Source organism: Macaca nemestrina, chromosome 8 (assembly GCF_043159975.1).
Source record: "Macaca nemestrina isolate mMacNem1 chromosome 8, mMacNem.hap1, whole genome shotgun sequence".
NCBI lineage: Eukaryota > Metazoa > Chordata > Mammalia > Primates > Cercopithecidae > Macaca > Macaca nemestrina.
Window position 1 is genome coordinate 6,698,241 of NC_092132.1, and position 18,111 is coordinate 6,716,351.

At 44.9% G+C, this 18,111-nt stretch overlaps 1 protein-coding gene across 3 annotated transcripts in view; it reads left to right on the top strand.

The window, feature by feature from the left end:
• The window catches only part of LOC105488274 (collagen type XXII alpha 1 chain), a 327,347-nt gene that overhangs the window by 248,140 nt on the left and 61,096 nt on the right, over nt 1–18,111 (top strand). For all 3 annotated transcript variants that reach the window (XM_011752157.2, XM_011752158.2, XM_071067774.1), the window contains exons 41-44: nt 4,533–4,568; nt 6,179–6,232; nt 7,495–7,539; nt 12,356–12,403. In XM_011752157.2, coding sequence (XP_011750459.2) covers nt 4,533–4,568; nt 6,179–6,232; nt 7,495–7,539; nt 12,356–12,403 — 183 coding nt within the window. The remainder of the gene's footprint in view (nt 1–4,532; nt 4,569–6,178; nt 6,233–7,494; nt 7,540–12,355; nt 12,404–18,111) is intronic.

Here is an 18,111-nt window from a genome sequence, read left to right on the forward strand (position 1 = left end):
GTATATGTTTCTAAAAGATAAGAATTTTAAAAAACAGAACCACAATTTTATAATATACCCCTTAAAAATCCATAACACCATCACATATCTAGTCAGTGTTCAAATTTCTAATTATTTCATACATGTCACGCTTCTGTGTTTTTTGTTTGTTTCTTTAAGATCCAAATAAACGTATAGCAAGTGATTGGATGTTTCAATTTTTTTTTTTTTTTTTTTTAGTCTCATAGAATTTTCCACCATCTGGAATTTGTTAATGTAATAGCTCAACGCGTTCCTCTGTCCCTGTGGTTCAGCTTAGTTGGTACTCAGACCTAGAGGCTTGATTGGATTCTGGTTTGATGTTGTTGGCAAGACTTCACAAGTAGGGTGTTCATCCAGTAGGAGGCACATGATGTCTGGTGGAGCCTCTTTGTGATGCATTCACCCTGTGGTGTCTAATGCTCCCACCAATTAGTACATCAAGGGTTGCAAACTGGTGCTATTCTAGTTCTATTCATTCTTTCTTTATTAGCTGGAATAGTTCTATATAGACAAATGTTCCCTAAAGCACCCTTTGGATACGCAGTGGTACAAGACATATGGAAGGCAGAATATAAATGCTTGAAGTCTTTCCCTTGTTTTCAAATAATGACTTGGTTCCCTAGCATCTTGCAAAGAGGACCAATTAGATGCTTGTTGTTGTTGTTTGTTTGTTCTAAGAATAATTTTGAACTTGGGGATATAAACACATTAGATGTGTTTTAAATTATTGCAGCTAGTCTTCCTTTTGATGCTCAGTTTGTCTTGTCTTCTGCCAATGGAGGTCTATTTAAGTTGATCCTGATTACCTTTGACACAACTTAGCAGTCTTTGATGCTTTCCTTGCTCTAGGTTTGTTGTGTACATTTGTTGTCCAGGTCTCTGATCAGTCATTTCTTCAAGAAGTCATAGTAGTTTCTCTTAATGGAAACTGGTATCAAAGGCCCAAATCTGGACATTAGGGTAAAATGACTCTTGAACAAACACATCAGAGGCCGTAATTTCAGAGAAGAGGGTTGTAATTGTTGAAAACATATTTGAGCTTCAGATATAGGAATGACTTTAGAAAGTCTTTGTACAATCCCCTTCTTCAACACACCTTTATCGTTCTTAAAGTAAACTAACAGGATAGACATGGGAAAGGCTTTTATGGTTGGGCACTGCCTGCTTCACTACTTGTAGTATCTTCTTTTATTTCTGATAACACAAGGCAAGGTGATACTCTAGATTTGTATTACAGCTGAGAAAAGTGAAGGTCAGAGAAGCTGTCTAAGTAACTTGCTTAAGGTCAAACAGCTGATGATTGATAAGCTAAGATTTGAAATGAAGACCTTTAATTTAAAAACACATCCTTCAACGTGGATTTTCTATTAAATGACATAAGAAGATAATTTAGAGCCTGGCATGGTAAACAAGTTAAATGCTTAAAGTGGATCCTGGGATTTAACTTGAAAACAAAGGGTGACTCTCAAATGACATGACATTTCCCAGGCCAATAACAAACCATCCCTCACGCCCTTTCCTTAAGGAATACATATCCATCCTCCCTGGGAACTACTGTGAAAGGAACACAATTCAAATGCAGGTATGGTGGCCCATGTGCACCACTGACCTACACCGTGACAGAAGCAGTGAGGTAGAATGAGGGGAGCACTGGCTTCTGAGTCAAATAGACCAGAGGTGGAATGCTGAGTCCGTCATTTTTTCTGCTTGTCCTTAGGAAAGCTATTTAATGAATTTTAGCTTTAGTTTCTCGATCTATAGCAATGAAATGTTGATAATACCCAGTTTGTAGGCCTCTGATTGGGGTTAAAGTGAGATGATCTGTGTATGGAGCAGATAGGACCACTCCTGGCATATAGACCAATAGCTGCAAGTCCCCTTTGTGCAGCTGTGAGTTATTCACTCATCTCTGTTTCCCTAGCCAGACCTGCCTGTGTGTGCGTATGACTCTTTCAGCCATTTCTGGAATGAGATAGAATTCTGAGAAATGGTGGGAGATTTCAAGAGAAAGAGAGAAGCAAATGTGCTACATTCTGGTGATTTATCATTCATTTGGTCAAGAGGGAAAAATGAATAATTTCAGAAATTTACTGTGATTTGCACTGTTCAGTCATGATCATTGTGTGTCTTAAGAAATATATATATATAAAATAAATAAATTTATTTTTATTTATTTATTTATAAAACATATATATATATATATATGTTTTAGTTCAGTTGCCAGTCTGCGTAGGTTCTTCAGGAAATGACATTTGCCATGATTCTTAAAGACAATTATTCTGGGAAATTCCTATTTTATATTAGTTTCAAATTAATCTGGTTATTACAATTTTTTTTTTATTTTAATGACTACATTTCTATTTCTAAAAATGTACTCTGGCTCTTTTCATACCTACCAGATCTTTCTGGATAATGCCATGTTATTTTCTCTGGTTTTCTTTCTTTTTTTTCCTCTCTATATAATCATTTTAATAGACCTTTTTTATTGCCTGTATCTGACCACCCCATTCTCCAAAGTTCATGGAAACTCAGTTCTACCACTCGTTATGTCCTTGTGGTGAACAGCCTTGTAATTTGAGATTGCAGTTCTGTGCCTTTGGGAATCTTTCTGTGAAGATCCTTTCGCTGCTCTGTATGCTCCTAGGGGATTTTCTTTCTGGGTGCCAAGATGTTGACTTGTGTGTAGGCACATTGGCTTTGAGCTGAAGTTCTGCAGGACTTCTGACTTAGAGCTCCCAGATGCCTGTGAGGGCAGGGCCCTGAGGGTGAGTTCTCAGAGGAGGCTTCCGTCATCATGCACCTGCATCCCAGACAAAGATGGGTGAGCTTCCTTGACATCATTTTCTTCTCTACCCCTTCACTTGACTATCTGTCCCTTTACAGAAAAAAGCCTGTGGACCCCTGCTATAACCTACTGAAAGATTTGACTTTACTTACTGTTCTGAGTTTCAACTTCCAGATCAAAAGGGCCTCCAGCCTCGTTTCCCGTCCCCACACAGCTCTCAGAGTCCTGCTCCTCTCCAGGGCAGGTCTGTGTAGATTTAGGGAACTGTTCTCAGTTGTCTCTTTCTCTAGACCTCTGGAGATTTTCTCTACTTTCTCTAGTGCCCAACTACACACTTAAAATGATGCTTATTCTCTTTTATATTAGACTGCTCTGGGGCATATTTAATGGGTAGGCTTTTAGGTTACCCCTGCCACCATACTGCAGGAACCTTGGCATTGGTGTGAAATCGTTTTGCTCTCTCGGGAATACCTAGGGACATTCTCGTGGGCTGTGCTACAGGGAGATGCAGGGCACACGGGACTGAGGGTAGAATGTGAGACTAACCTCATCCTGGCCAGTGATTCCTGGCGTGTCTTGGGCACGTCTCTCTCTCTCCTCTGGACTTAGTTTGATCGTCAGTGAAAAGAAAGGATGATTGGCACTGATTCTCAAGTTCTCCTTGTGCTTTAAATTTTTCATTTTGATCAAATGCTATTTGCTGTGCTGTAGTCAGCTATGTTCTTGCAATGCACACGGCGCTTGCTGAGTGTGGAGAGAGCATGGTAAGAACTCGGCAGCCACCTCATGGGAGCATTCAGTCCATTCAGTGAAGAGGAATAGGCCAACAGGCAGTAACAATGCTCGACTTTCAGTCTTAGGCAGGGCACGTGCAGGGGCGGAGACTATCCAGTGAGCACCCTGGGAGAAGCCAGAGGAGGCTCTCCACAGGCAGAGATTTCTCAAAGGAGAACCAGAGAGTGACAAGAAGGTTTCCAGGTAGAAAGGCAGGACAGAGTCTTCATGGAAATGCACAAGCCCCAGGGGCAAGGGACGGTCCCATTCACTGCAAGACTTGAAACTGCATGTGAATGCCTTCCAGTCAATCAATGAACAGCATCTTAAGCATGATATCTAGAAGGCAAATTCTGTCTGGGCAAAGAACTGGGCACCATGGAGGATGCCAGGCCCATGTCTGTGTGTCTGTATACATGTGTGTGTGCACGTGTGTGTGCACGCGTGTGTGTGCGCGTGTGTGCACGTGTGTGTGTGCGTGTGTGTGTGTGTGCATGCACCCCTTGTTGGAGAAGGGAGCTTGACTACTGCAGCCTCAGCCTCTAAGGCTATGGCTGGGGAATGTGGTCGTTATCATGACCATCCTTTCCTGAGCAGAAAGAGCCAGTGCATGTCCAAGGGGGTGCAATACAGGGAAGTCGGGGCTGCCGGGTTCAACCTCACACTAGAGCTACAAAGTAGAGTTGGGCCCAGGTGTCAGGAGCTATGCAGGGATGATGATAGGGTGGCATCAGTTGAGGGGCAAGTGGAGGAGCTTCCAGAGAGATTTTCATGAGCAACATTTGTGGCTGGGTAGATGGTAAGAGGGTATGGCAGTGTGGCTTCAAGGTAGGAGGAAGTTAGTAACTCCTTCCAGGACAACTGAGGACCTGTCTAAGGAATAAACACCATAGCTTGTTTACATCAGCATGTCATTTCTACTTTGCTTACATACTTGTTTGTTTGTTTCTAGGGCCCTTCCGGACCACCAGGAGACAAAGGCCCCCCGGTACAGTATGCTTTAAATAAAGGGATGAGTTTCTATACGAGGAATCCTGCTCAAATCAAAGCAGTTTTAAATGGGAGGCACCAAAAACTGAAGTAGATTCTGAAATTTGCTCACGTTATTGAACAGGGCAGACTCCAACGTACAAACTCTGACCTGTGGAACAGAGTGTGATTGATGTGCATATGAGCAGAGAAGGGATGCCATGCCCGTATTATAGTCGGGCAAATAGACTGGCTTCTGTTTTGGGCATCTCTTCAACATAGAAGGGTGGCCATGGTTTAATGAATTCAGCCAAATTGCCTGAAGAACTAATTTTGAATCTTGGTTTTGCCAACCTCAACCACACGGCAGTGAGCCAATGTGGTAACTGCTCTTAATCTGTCATGTGGGCAGAGCAAGACCCCGGAGCCACTGTGGAGACCTGATGGACTGACTTTATGCTGAAGCAACAGGAGGGCTCTCAGTAAGCCTTCATTCTTAGGAGCAGCAACCATCCATGACATGCCTGTGCATGCGTTTGCTGGGAAAATATGATTTCCTATAAATTCACCCCAGGGGAAATAGCTGCATTGTAGCAACTGGGATGATATTGTACCTTGTGTCTTGTGAACATATTTTAAATAACCTTTATTTATATGATTTCTGAATTCAGGACAGGGATTGCTTTGTGTGTGTGTGTGACAGAGTCTTGCTCTGTCAACCAGGCTGGAGTGCAGTGGCACGACCTTGGCTCACTGCAATCTCCGCCTCCTGGGTTCAAGCAATTCTCCTACCTTACCCTCCCCAGTAGCTGGGATTACAGGTGTGAGCCACCATGCCCAGCACAGGGCTACCAGGGCTCCTTATACCCATTTTTATAGATGAAGAAACTGAGGTACTACGTAGTGAACTGATAGACATGAGATTTCAGAGCAAGTTATTGCAAAGCAGAGGCAAACAGGTGGGACTCTAGATGGAGGGGTTGGTGTGAGAGGAGGTCTGTGAAGGCCCAGGAGACGCAGGGTCAGCTTCTGAGCAGCCCTGTAGCACAGTTCCAGCAACTGCCAGGAATTCCCACTTTTAGACCTACTTAAGGAAAAATCTTATAGGAAATGAGATCCATATTGAAAGATACGTGTGTCATTTCCTGATGTTGTCCAGAAATTTGTAGCTAGAAATTATTTTCTTGCAGAGTAGTAATCGCTGGGCATGTGCTCAGTATTGTGCTGGGTCTTGCATAAGGAAGCTTCTTTAACCACCTGGTTAGCAGCTCTTGGGGCTGGTTATCCATAGGACATGAAAGGAGTGAGCCAGCGTTTGAGCTCAGGCCCATCTCACCGCAGGAGCTGTCCCCTTCACTCAAGCAAAGGAATTATACAAATGGGGTCCAAGTTGTCAGCCTCAAAATGAAGGTTTTCCAGAGCATTCTCTCTGTGTGTTGAGCATGTACCCCCACGTGGTACCGTCAGTTGAGTAAGCTCTGAGCAGGGTGCTTTGGCGCATGTGTTACATCAGATTCCTCATAGCAACAGACCACGTGTCAAAGGAGAGCCAACTATTGCCAAGGAGGGAGTGTCCTTATTTGCTTACAATATTATGGGGTGTCAATGTCTTCTTTTCTTTTTCTTCAGGGATCACGAGGCTTACCTGGATTCCCCGGCCCCCAGGGCCCAGCCGGCCGGGATGTAAGTACAGAGAAATGGCGTGGACTCAGTGAAGGCCCTTACATGACCCCTGAAAGCCCACCCTCCACCATCTCCTGGCCTCCTTTGACCATGTGGCCAACTTCGTAGCCCGGTTGAGGATTTCCAGGAAGCCCCATGGGCATGCTTTTTATTTTTGCTGTTCAATTGAGTGTGGCTTGTAATTTTCTATTATCCAGTTTTATTTCCTGTGTTTATTTGTGTTAAGTTTTCAAAATCTTTTCAACTCCTGGGTATCCCACACAATGTTCCCTAATTTCTTAATCAAAGTCTTACATACCCCAGTCAGTTCTGCTCGAATCAGGCACTACCTTCTCCAGGGACTTGTCCCCCCTGACCCTTCCCTGGAATGGCTCTCTCTTTTCCGTGGAATTCCACAGATGTACGTGATGCTCATTGTGCGGATGGGTTACTTCCCACTTTGTGACAATGACAGTCATCTCGTATCTCCATTGTTTGGCCTTTGTCCAGCCATCTCTGAGCTCTAAGAAGGAGCCCCTGTGTCTTATGCATCCTCATGGTCCCTGGTGCCTAGCAGCATGCCAGGCACATAGAAGGTACTTGATCCATACTCATCGACCAAATGGTAAATGACAACCATGAGTCCTCCTTATAGGACAAAGGTGTCTGGCACTAGTAAGCAGTGATATTTATTGCTTAGACATACATCTTTTCATCTCTATAGTTTTAGCTCATTATAAGCAGGAACAACAAAATTCCCTTCTCTCCTTTGGGTTCTGTTTCTAAAGAGAAGGTTACTCTCTCATTCCTGCTTCCAAATATTCAAATTTCACTGTTCCACTCTCAGCATTAATTCTTATAGCCAGTCTAATAGAAGTATTTTTCTACTTTTCAAAGCCATTCTTTCCATTTGTGTTTGGGAAAGCACTGGGAAAATTTAAGACAGGGTGTGTGTGTGTCTGTGTGTATGTGTGTGTGTGTGTGTATGTGTGCGTGCATGCACATGTTCTGTGTACATGAGTTGTTTTTAGTTTTGTGTTTAGGACAGGAGTTATGGGGGTAGTTCTAAACATTTGCCATTGTCAGATTCTTCCTGGGAAGCCTTGGGTATTCAGCTGAGATTGGAAACCATGCATTTTTACTGGTGCCAATCCTCATGGTCTGATGATTTTTTTCCCACTGAATTACACTTAGCAGATAGAGAGGTTGGCAGAGGCTGTGGGTAGAGTGGGTCAGGACTGTGTGCTTACCACAGTTAATGTTTTCTTTCCTTCTTCTCTTAGGGTACACCAGGAAATCCAGGAGAAAGAGGGCCTCCTGGCAAGCCAGTATGTCATTTTATGGTTCTGGATGAATATTGACTATCAGTCAGGGCATAAGCAAGATAAAAAATGCAACTCAGAAGGTTCAAGAGGTTTTAACAAAGGAACCTTTGACAAAACTGTGGGCAGAGGAAACTAATATGGGATGTTGTAAGACCCAGAGATAAACCATAGTGGGAAGTCATTGCCACCATTATGCCTGTTTTCAAAGCCCGGGGAGAGTGGAATGGTGAGAGAGGGATTGCACACAGGAGCTCAGCCATGGCTTCAACACTGCTGCAGAAGGCTTGGTCCGAGGCCAGGAGGTAGGAATGTCTCCCACCCTCCGGTTTCCTGACAGTGCCTCGAATTGGGGAATTCAACTGTGGGCCAGCAGGCAAGCCAGCCTGGGATACATTCCAGGGGTTTAACCTCCCAGGCATGGAACAGGACAGAGAAGGGTGAAAAGTGGATCTGGGGTGAGCAAATGAGCAACAGCAGCACCCGTTGCAAATCACTGACTTGCCCGTTTCCTAGCACTTGACTGGGTGATGTCAGCCTTCCCAGTTGCCCTCTGTTTAACGTGGAAGAAATGTTCTTTCTTGCCTCACAGTGAGAACAGGGGAATTTGTGAAAGATTGAGGAGACAGGGACAACCCTGAATGTTGGGTTTGTGGCAATGTGGCTTTAGTCCAGCCCGAGAGTCCTATAGGCTTCCCTGATGCGAGGTACCTTCATCTTCTGGGACATCCTCTGACTGAGTTTCTAATGCCAGAGAAGCCCCACAGGTTTAGCTGAGTAGCCAGGCCATAGGTGGACCCTCTAGGGAAGGAGCATTGGGAATGCGCTGGCCTGGGAGAGTGGGAGGCAGCTGTGCAGATGGGGAGAGAGATGAGTCCTGGGGAAGAAGCTGCCTAACATGAAAGAGACAGCAGCAACCAATACTGGGGAATCGCAGGCCTCAAGGGTGAGGCTGTAAGTCTGGTTTCAGAAAGCAAGATGCTCACCTGGGCAGAAGCTTCACCTTGAGATGGATCTGAGAGGTTGCCTGTCTCTTTTGCAAGCCTGGCCTGCGACAACTTCCAGACAGGGACCCAAGGCACAGACGTCCCTGTGGGTGTGGGTGACCCCCCATCCCTTATCTCGGTTGGCGGGTCCGGCAGAGACCTGGACAGGGATCCTGGTCCGCCATTAAGGGTCCTGAAACTTTCCATTGAAGATCTTCCAATGAGAGGAGTATAAAGTCTTGTTGGAAGTTAGGGACACCTTAATTACTCATGTTTCCTCCCCTGTGGAGTCAGCTTTGCAAGAGCCAAATAAACCTCACAGAGGCCACTTCATTATCAAAGTACAAAGCTCTGGTGAAGTGCAGGGAGAGTGAGGTTTGGGCCAGAAGTCAAGTGGGGGTTCAGATGACCTCTGCCAGATCTGGACTTTGACATCTCCCTGCAAAGATAGTTAAGTCAGCATAATGCAGCTGACAATGTGGATAATCATGATTATCTCTCAGGTGGTCAGCAGCAGAATGGAGAGCTGAGGGGAGAGAGACAGGGAGAAGAGAGAAGAAGAGAGAAGCGATAAGATCTATTAGATTCACTGAACATACTCCTCCCGGATGGTCCCAAGTATGGCCCATTGGCTCTCGGGTCTTTCTGAGCTCACTAATCAAATAAGGCATGGTTGTCTCAGGGATTCCCTCATGTTCAGTGACTCGTAGAAGGACTCACAGGACTCAGAAAAGCTGTTATGCTCATGGCAGTGGTTTATTACAGTAAAATGATACAGATTAAAATCAACAGAGAAAAAGGTGCACAGGAAGGAGTCCAGGAAAGACCAGTACAAGCTTCCATTTGTCCTCTCCCGGTGAAGTTGTACAGACAGCACCAATTCTCCCAGTCACAATGTGTGACAATACTCACAAGGTGTTGCAACCGTGGAGGCTCACCAGAGCCTTGGTGTCTAGGGGTTATATTGGGAGTCGGTCACCCAGGCATGGAGTGCCCACATGGCTGATCTTAATTACTAAGTCTTCATCCTCTCTGGAGGTCAGACTGAGGTGTGTGTCCAAGGCACCCACCATAAATCACATTGTTAGCATTAACTACCTGGCTGGACCCAAGAACACAGGCAAACAAAGACACTCTTACCAGGCAGGACATTCCAAGGGCATAGAGGTAATTCCCAGGAAGCAGGCAGCAGCTGGACATTTCTTTGGAATGTGCAGGGTTTGGACAACACTGGCCTGCTGAGCTAATTCTTAATTACACAGCTTCGTCCCTCAGAGGGTGGAGAGAGTGACCCAAAGTGTTTCCCCAGGGCTGCACCCACCTGGAGAGAAGCATAGAATTCCTGTTCCAGGATCTTCCTTCTGTGTCAGATTGAGTTCTCTGGAAGCACAGCCTGCAGTGGGGATTCTTACGCTAGTGACTGACTGAGGGAGTGCTCTCAGGAGAAACTTACAAGGATGGAGGGAAGCAGGACATGACAGGGGAAAAAACAGTCAAAAATGTGGATTCAAGTCAAGCCTAGTCCCTGCCTGATCCCACATGGAACTCTGGACTGTGAATGAAACCACAAAGCTGTCCCACTTTGAGGCCAGGCCCAGCTCTTTTCACCCTGCCATCAGTCAGTTATCGGCTGTGTAACCAGCACCAGGGGTAAGGATGCACTAAGAATGGGGAGGATCTAGGTAGGATGTAAACTGACATCTACATCCCCATGCTGTCCACTGTTCTCTGAGCCCACTGGGCCCAACAACAGGTGACATGAGTGACTGACTCATAGAAGGCAGAGATGGCAGTCTGCCGTATCCTGAGTCCACCTTCACAAGGCCACTGCCTCCATCCACGTGCTGGTTCTGTGTGTCTTTTGAGACTTATGAGGTTGGCAGAAATGAGTCACAGCAAGATGTTAATGAAATTGTATCCAAGACCACACTGTACCTAGACTGAAAACCCACTCCTCGTTCTCTCTCCCTTTGTAACTGGTGCCCAGCCATTGTGTCTGATATAACTCACCCTAATTATGCTAAAGGCTCAATGGCAGTGTAAGAATATCCCTAGTAGGCCGGGCGCGGTGGCTCAAGCCTGTAATCCCAGCACTTTGGGAGGCCGAGACAGGCGGATCACGAGGTCAGGAGATCGAGACCATCCTGGCTAACACGATGTGAAACCCCATCTCTACTAAAAAATACAAAAAACTAGCCGGGCGAAGTGGCGGGTGCCTGTAGTCCCAGCTACTCGGGAGGCTGAGGCAGGAGAATGGCGTGAACCCGAGAGGAGGAGCTTGCAGTGAGCTGAGATCCGGCCACTGCACTCCAGCCTGGGTGACAGAGCAAGACTCCGTCTCAAAAAAACAAAAAAAAAAGAATATCCCTAGTAATACAATGCCAGCAGCATTACAATGTACCAATTTGAACCATATGAACCCTTTCCTATTATTAAACTTCCCAGGGGAAACAAATGCGGCTTCAAAATAAAACACCTTTCCCTTTTAAAAGTTTTAATAAATTACTATAGCAAAGGTTGCCTTTTCTTCAGAGGACCTCACTCAGATAATTAAGGAGGGGGGTGGGGCAGGTCTTGGCCTTGACTTTAGCAGCTGCATCCTAAGTAAGTTCTTACTGCAGTGTGGGTAATTCCTTGAGCACCTCCAATCTGATTTAATTCAACCCCGGACTCTCTCAGGGAATCCCGTCTTGCAATAGCCCAGAGCGTTGATTGAATTTCTGATCATATCAACACAGGAAACACCACCAGCACATTTCAAGCCACTGTGGCAGTTACCTTGAGCGAACTTGTGTTACCTGTTTCATGGTTTTGCTAACCACAGGATGGGACAGAAAGCCCATGGGGTCAGGGATGGGGAAATAGCCTGAACAATTGCCTTGGTTTCAGCCTCCCCAAAATGACAGACTGGATTCATAATTCGTACACCTAAACTCAAACTTAATGAGGAGAAATCACCCACCATGCATTTAGTTGTTAAGTCTACCACCTTGCCTCTGCTGCCTGGGTCCTCTGGTGTTCCTTTTCTTTGTAAAATTTAGAATTTTGCAAAGTAGCACACCAGTCTGGAAGTCCTACCTAAGAATCCTTTCTTTCCTTTAGGGTCTGCCTTTTAATCCCCATTTCCCTTCCTAACCTTATGTTCCTTGCACCCAAATATTTTCTGAGCCTCCACCCTGTCTTGGGTTCCAGGATGGCGGTGATTGTGAGACACAATCCGTAGCTCCAACTCACAGTGCATTTGAGCATGAGTTCAGCCACCTGCAGACTCCTACATACCTTTAGAGGCTCTGTAATTACTCCTGATTTCTGAAATACCCTTTCTGGAATGAAAGACTTTTAACCCATAATGACAAATGAAGTTTAAAATGCTATTTCACCCGGGAGAGCTGAAGACATTGGCTTAAATTCATACTAGGTTGTGAATGACTGATAATAACAGCTGTTGCTCATTTGAGACATCCACGACCATCCAGATTGCCAACAGTTTGCCACTTTGCCTCCCACAGTGCTCATATGACCTATCAGGTTTTGATTGTGGTGGGGAAGAGGGACCACCAGGAGAAGAGAAGGGGCAAACAGAAGGAGAGTAGGGAAGGAAAAAGGCCGAAGTCAGTCAGACTTGGCTACAAATGGCAGGCTGTGCAGTTGCTGTCTTGGAAGAGTCTTCTTTCTGTGGCTCCCAGGCTTAGGACATCCACTGGCTGTCCGTATCCCATGCATGGCAGTGTGCCACCCATTATGTCACACTTTGAAGGCCTTTTGCTTTCTCAAGATGCCTGGCATTTACTGTATATATGCGTGTATGTTTGTGTTGTTTGTTTTTACTTTGACAGGGCCTCTCTTCACTACTGTCTCCAGGGGACATAAATCTCTTGGCTAAGGTAAAAGCATACAATAAATGTGCATGTGTTTTGAAAATGGTGATGGTGGGATTGGAGATCTTGATAATAAGTTGGGTTTTTTTTTTTTTGTCTTAACAACTATTTGGTAGTATTAATAATAGCAGCACCATTAGTTGAGAAATCACCATGTGGCTGGTGATGTGCTAAATCCACCTGTCCAATACAACAGCCACTGGCCACATGCTTCAATCTAAATTTAAATTAATTAAAATTAAATACAGGCCGGGCACAGTGGCTCACCCCTATTATCCCAGCGTGTTGCGGGGATTGCTTGAGCCCTGAACCCAGGAACTTAAGACCAACCTTGGCAACATAGAGAGACCTGGTCTCTACCCAAATTTTTTGTGTTTTTAATTAGCTTGACGTGGTGACATGTGACTGTGGTCCCAGCTACTCAGGAGGCTGAGGTAGGAGGATCGCTTGAGCCCGGGAGGTAGAGGCTGCAGTGAGCCATGGGTATGCAACTGCACTCCAGCCTGAGTGACAGAGCAAGATCCTGTTTCAAAAATAAATAAATAAATAAATGCAATTAAAAATTCAGGTGCTTGATCACACCAACCTCTTTATACATACTTAATAGCCACATGTGGCTGGTGGCTGCCTTATTGATCACTGCAGATGTAGAGCAGAATATTATCTGGAGCTGCGATGTACTAAATGTTTAATGTGCCTCCCTTATTTAATTTTCACAAATATTCTATGGGGTTAATACTATGTGTTGTGTTGTTTAGCATATAAGAAGGCTGAAATACTGTGAGAGTCAATGAATGGAATGGAATAGAATAGGACTTCCTAAGAATAAAATCCTTCCTTGCTGACACCAGAGGCTGGCCTTTAACCTACCCAGGACTAACTTGTGTTCTCAAAGGAGGGCCGGTGGCAGAGTCAAACAGCCTGGACCTGGGTCCTGCTGGGCCAAGACCAGAGCACAGGCTCAGTGAGGTGACATGGGCTGCTGGGCCTTTTAACCAGGACAAACCCAGATCTGAGTGCAGACTTGACAGGTTTCTAGAACCACATTTGCTTTCCCCATGAGAGGAAAAGGTCCTAAGAGGTTGAATATAACTTGGCCAACATAGGGCAGGGCGTAGCTGGAGTTACGCCTGAAAGCCAAGTTGCACAGGTGTCCAGGTGCCTGACCAAGGACCTAGGGTCTTCAATGTTGAGAGCTGGGAAAGATTCTGAACGAGGGAGAGAGAGGTAGGGTCTGTACTTCAGAAAGAACCGGCGTGCTACAGTGAGTGAGGAGGCCCCGTCTGCTGCCTGTACTTGAAGCCTCTGTCGTAACTCTGGGTGAAGGGTTGGCACTGCATTTTATGTGACTAGTGCCTGCCTTCCTTCTTGTTCTCTAAAAGACACTTGGGTGATTTCAGAAAATCCCTACTTCATGCATGAAGCCAAGGGAAGAAAACAAAAGAAAAAGAAAACCTTCTTGGGAGTCTGGAGTGTTCAGTCTCATTGCAAACTGAGATGCCTTGATGGGAAAATTACACACTTTATTAAAAAATAAGTAGCAGAACAATCTTTACCAGTTTTTGTTGACAAGTGCGATAGTTTTGTTTTGTTTTGTTTTGTTTTTCCCCACCGTCAAGGACATGACAAGAAATCATTATCTATTGATTCCATCTTTTGTTTATTACAGGCTTTTATTAGCCTGGATTATTTTTCTTAATTCCCTCACTCTAGAAGGAGCTGGGTTTTCATCAGCCACCAGCCCTCTCCACCCTTCACGCCTCACCCAGAGGATTTCAACCTCAAGATGTCCCAATCTTTATGTCAGTAATAAGAGTGAGCATTGAAATGGCTAAGCTTCATTCCTCATGGCCGTAGCACCGAGACAGATATTTAGTCAAATCGATATTTCCTCACTATGAAAGTATGCAGCTCTGCTTATCGGAGCAGCTGGAAACCCCAGAATGAATGAAAGCGCCTACATGCAGGGCGGCCTGTGGAGTCTCACTGGTGTCACAGAGCTGAGCTTAGCCTGGAAATTCCATAGTCGACAGCCTGGGATGAGTGGATTTGGCCAGGTCTGGGTAGCAGACTATCTTCATCTCCCTGTTTTGTGCACTCACTGGCTGCCATCTTGATGTTGTAAGTTAGAGTCTGCTGGTCTGGTCTAGGTGGCTGGGTGGCAGGTGTCTCCCCTGCTGAGATTATATTACGGAATATTTGTCTCTGCCCCAGAGAGTTTTATAACTTCGTACATCTCTTTCTGATAGTTAGAGAACTTACTGGGTAGTAAATTCTAAGAGTTCCTGTTAAATGAATGTCCATAGTTGGATCCGTTCCCAAGGAGGTCCTCTTAAAATTGTCTCCATTACCTGACTCCCTTGCAGAAATATTATTTCATTAAATCCTCACAAACAATCCTGTGAGAGGATTCTGTTGCTGTCTGCATTTTCCAGACGAAGAGGTTGAGGCATAGATGGGCAAACCACTTATTCAACGTCACAGACCTGCTAGTGGCAGAACCAAGACTCAAACCCAGTGTGACCAACTCTGAAGCCTTATGCGTAGCCTCTGTACTATCCGATTTCATCTTTACATGAGCCAGAACTTCCTGACAACTGTCTGATGAAGTCCAGGCAGCTAGTGAGTTCTCTGCCTGTCACATAGAGATGTGGAGATGAAGGCTACGCAACTCTTTGGTAGAAATGTAGTAGCGAGGATTCAGATGTCCAGTGAGAAGGTGGATCATTTCTCCTGGGAAGCAATGACTGTTTTTTTCTACACACCAAAGACTGTAGCATTCCTCCATGTAGTCAGCATTTTGTTGACACCATGCAAAGTACAGTATTACATGCAATGACATAACAAGCTGAGTTTGTTGAAAATAGTTTAGCCCGGCAGGGTGCGAAGGCTCATGCCTGTAATCCCAGCACTTAGGGAGGCAGAAGCAGGTGGATCACTTGAGGCCAGGAGTGCAAGATCAGCCTGGCCAACATGGGAAAACCCCTGTCTCCACTAAAAATACAAAAATTAGTCAGACGTGGTAGCATATGCCTGTATTCCCAGCTGCTCAGGAGGCTGAGTTGGGAGAATTGCTTGAACCCGGGAGGCGGAGGCTGCAGTGAACCTAGATTGCACCACTGCACTCCAAGCTGGGTGACAGAGCAAAACTCTGTCTCAAAATAAAATAAAATAAAATAAAATATAAAATAAAAAGGAAAAGAAAAGAAAATATCTTAGACCAGAGGAACGGGTGGAGACCAGAAGGAAAGAACATTTATAGATTACATACAATGAACCCTGAAATATGCTAGGTACTTTGTATGCATTATTTTATTTAAATTTCACAACAATCTCCTAAAGTAGAAGAATGATCCTTGTTTACAGGTAAGGAAATAGACTCAAAAATATTAATTGACTTGCCTGAGATAACTCAGAACGCCCAGAGATTGGGAGCTAGTATTGATGATCAAGGTCATCTGATCTGCAAATGGGACAAGGCCACAGATTTAGGGAGGAAAAGAAACAAACCCGTAATGGCACATGTAGCAGCTAAAAGTCACTGTGTTTTCACTCTGTGTCAGGACAGTGTCAGGCATTTTCCACTCATTGTCTCATTTATCATAAGACTTTGACATCCCCATTTCACAGATAAGGAGACTCAGGGAGATGAAGCCATGATTCCAGGTGGACAGAGGTTTAAGTGGAGTATGGGCAAGCCCATTTGGTTGGAAACACAACCCTATCCAGTTTCAATACATTCAGAGAAAGTGTGAACTGCCCTCTGAACTGGACTTTGGTGCAGAGCCAGGAGGGACTGGGGGGTCCCAGGAGATCTGGAGCCAACGTGAACATCTGTAAGACTGCAGATTGGGGTGATCTCACCCTGTGCTCACTGGATTCCAGAACTGGGTCAGTGAGTTGAGTCTAGCTCCCTCACAGGTAGGTCTGGGTCTCCGACAGTTCTGGTCTTCAGGAAATAATCCTGCATAGTGTACAACAGGCCCAGGTTGAGAACCCTGCCAGAAATTAGAAAGAAATAGGAAAGTTGTGAGGTTTTTGTATTACTCAGATATAATCTTTTTGTGTTATGGATCCCACTGCAAAGAATGGCTTCCAATCACCAGGGCACGCTCAAGTCCAGAAATATCTCAGTGGCTAGAATTTTTGGTGTCATCAGGCTAGTTCTATTTGCATCCATCCATCCATCCATCCATCCATCCATCCATCCATCCATCCATCCACAGTTGCAATGTCTCATGGATGCATCTCATCTTAGAGTACAATAAGAGAAGGTCTACAAAGAGGTGAGCTCCTTTCAGCTCTGCTACTCTTCCAAGCAAAACACAGTTATCAAAAGCAGCTCATCTAATTAAGCTGAATATCTCATGCACTCTTGCTTTATATATCCCAATATTTAACTCTTCACACCCTCCAAATCACCCAATCAGCTTTGCAAACTACCCGCTAAAGGAAGATGGCCCAAGTCGCCAGAATGTCAGGCGGACAGTTAATCGGTTGGTTGGTCAGTCAGTTGGTTAGTTGGTTGGGTTGCCTGATTCATTCATTTATAGCACTCATGCCCTGTGGAAGAATATTTGCTATGAATTTGGCATATAAAGATAATTCTACCTCTGTCCTCTGAGTGCTTATACCTTCTGTTTGCCTGGTGGAGACAGGATGGAATAAAAGACCATTCCAACAAGGAGATTAGTACTTCAGTAGTGAGGATTCCTGAGATTTCCGGGAGCAGGAGGAGCCTGTCCCCATCCTCAGGCAATCAGGAAGGCTTCTTGGAGACGAAGATTACTAAAGAATCTCCAAAGACTGAGTAGGTGAAACAAGTAAAAGGAAGGTAGGCCATTCAGAGATGCTTTTGTGATGGAAAAGTTTTACCATCCTGAAATCGGAGACCAAGATGAAAACGAAATCACCTGCAGCTTCACCTCATGGACTGTGAACAGTGCAGCTTGCACAGATTTTTGCAGATCCCTTTGGTAGGGCTTTCAAAAGACCATAGTTAGTGCATGTGTTTGTGTCAGTTGACAGTGTTGAACTGAGAGCTCTTCAAGACACACACCCACTGTGGTCCCAAACTTATCACAGTGCCCGACACATAGTAGGTGCCTTTCAAGTATTTTTTCAATGAGTGAATGACTGAGTGAATAAATAAATTAGCAATAATGGCTAAATGTGTGGGCATTATCTATCTATATATCTGTGTATCTATCTATCATCTATCTATCCATCTATCTAATCTTTCTTGAGAGTATTCTAAGTGCTTTACTTGTGTTATCCATTAAATTCCTATTACAAGGAGACAGGCAGGGTGGATGAGAGGGAAGATTAGAGAGAAGGGCATGGAGGAGGTAAACCACGAGGCAGGTGGAGGAGGCAGGCTGGAGTACAGTCAGGTGAGTTTTGTTTAGCGCATAGTGTGCTCCAAACTGTAAGATCCGACAAATCAGAAAACACATGCTCCGGGCTCAGAGGACTTTAAATTTACTCAAGGAGCAGTATTTACCTGCCGTAAAGAAGTAGAACAAAGCCCAACTCCAGGGACCATTTATTAAATGCTTACCTTGGGTAAAAAATAAAGCTAAGCATGGTCAGAGCCTGGATTGTGTCACAGAAACAAAGTCCCAAGGGTGTGTGCCTGTCGCCTTGTTTATCCTTCTTCCTTGTTCAGAAACCACTTGGCTTGGGCAAACTCAGAACGGAGAATTCAGCTCCCA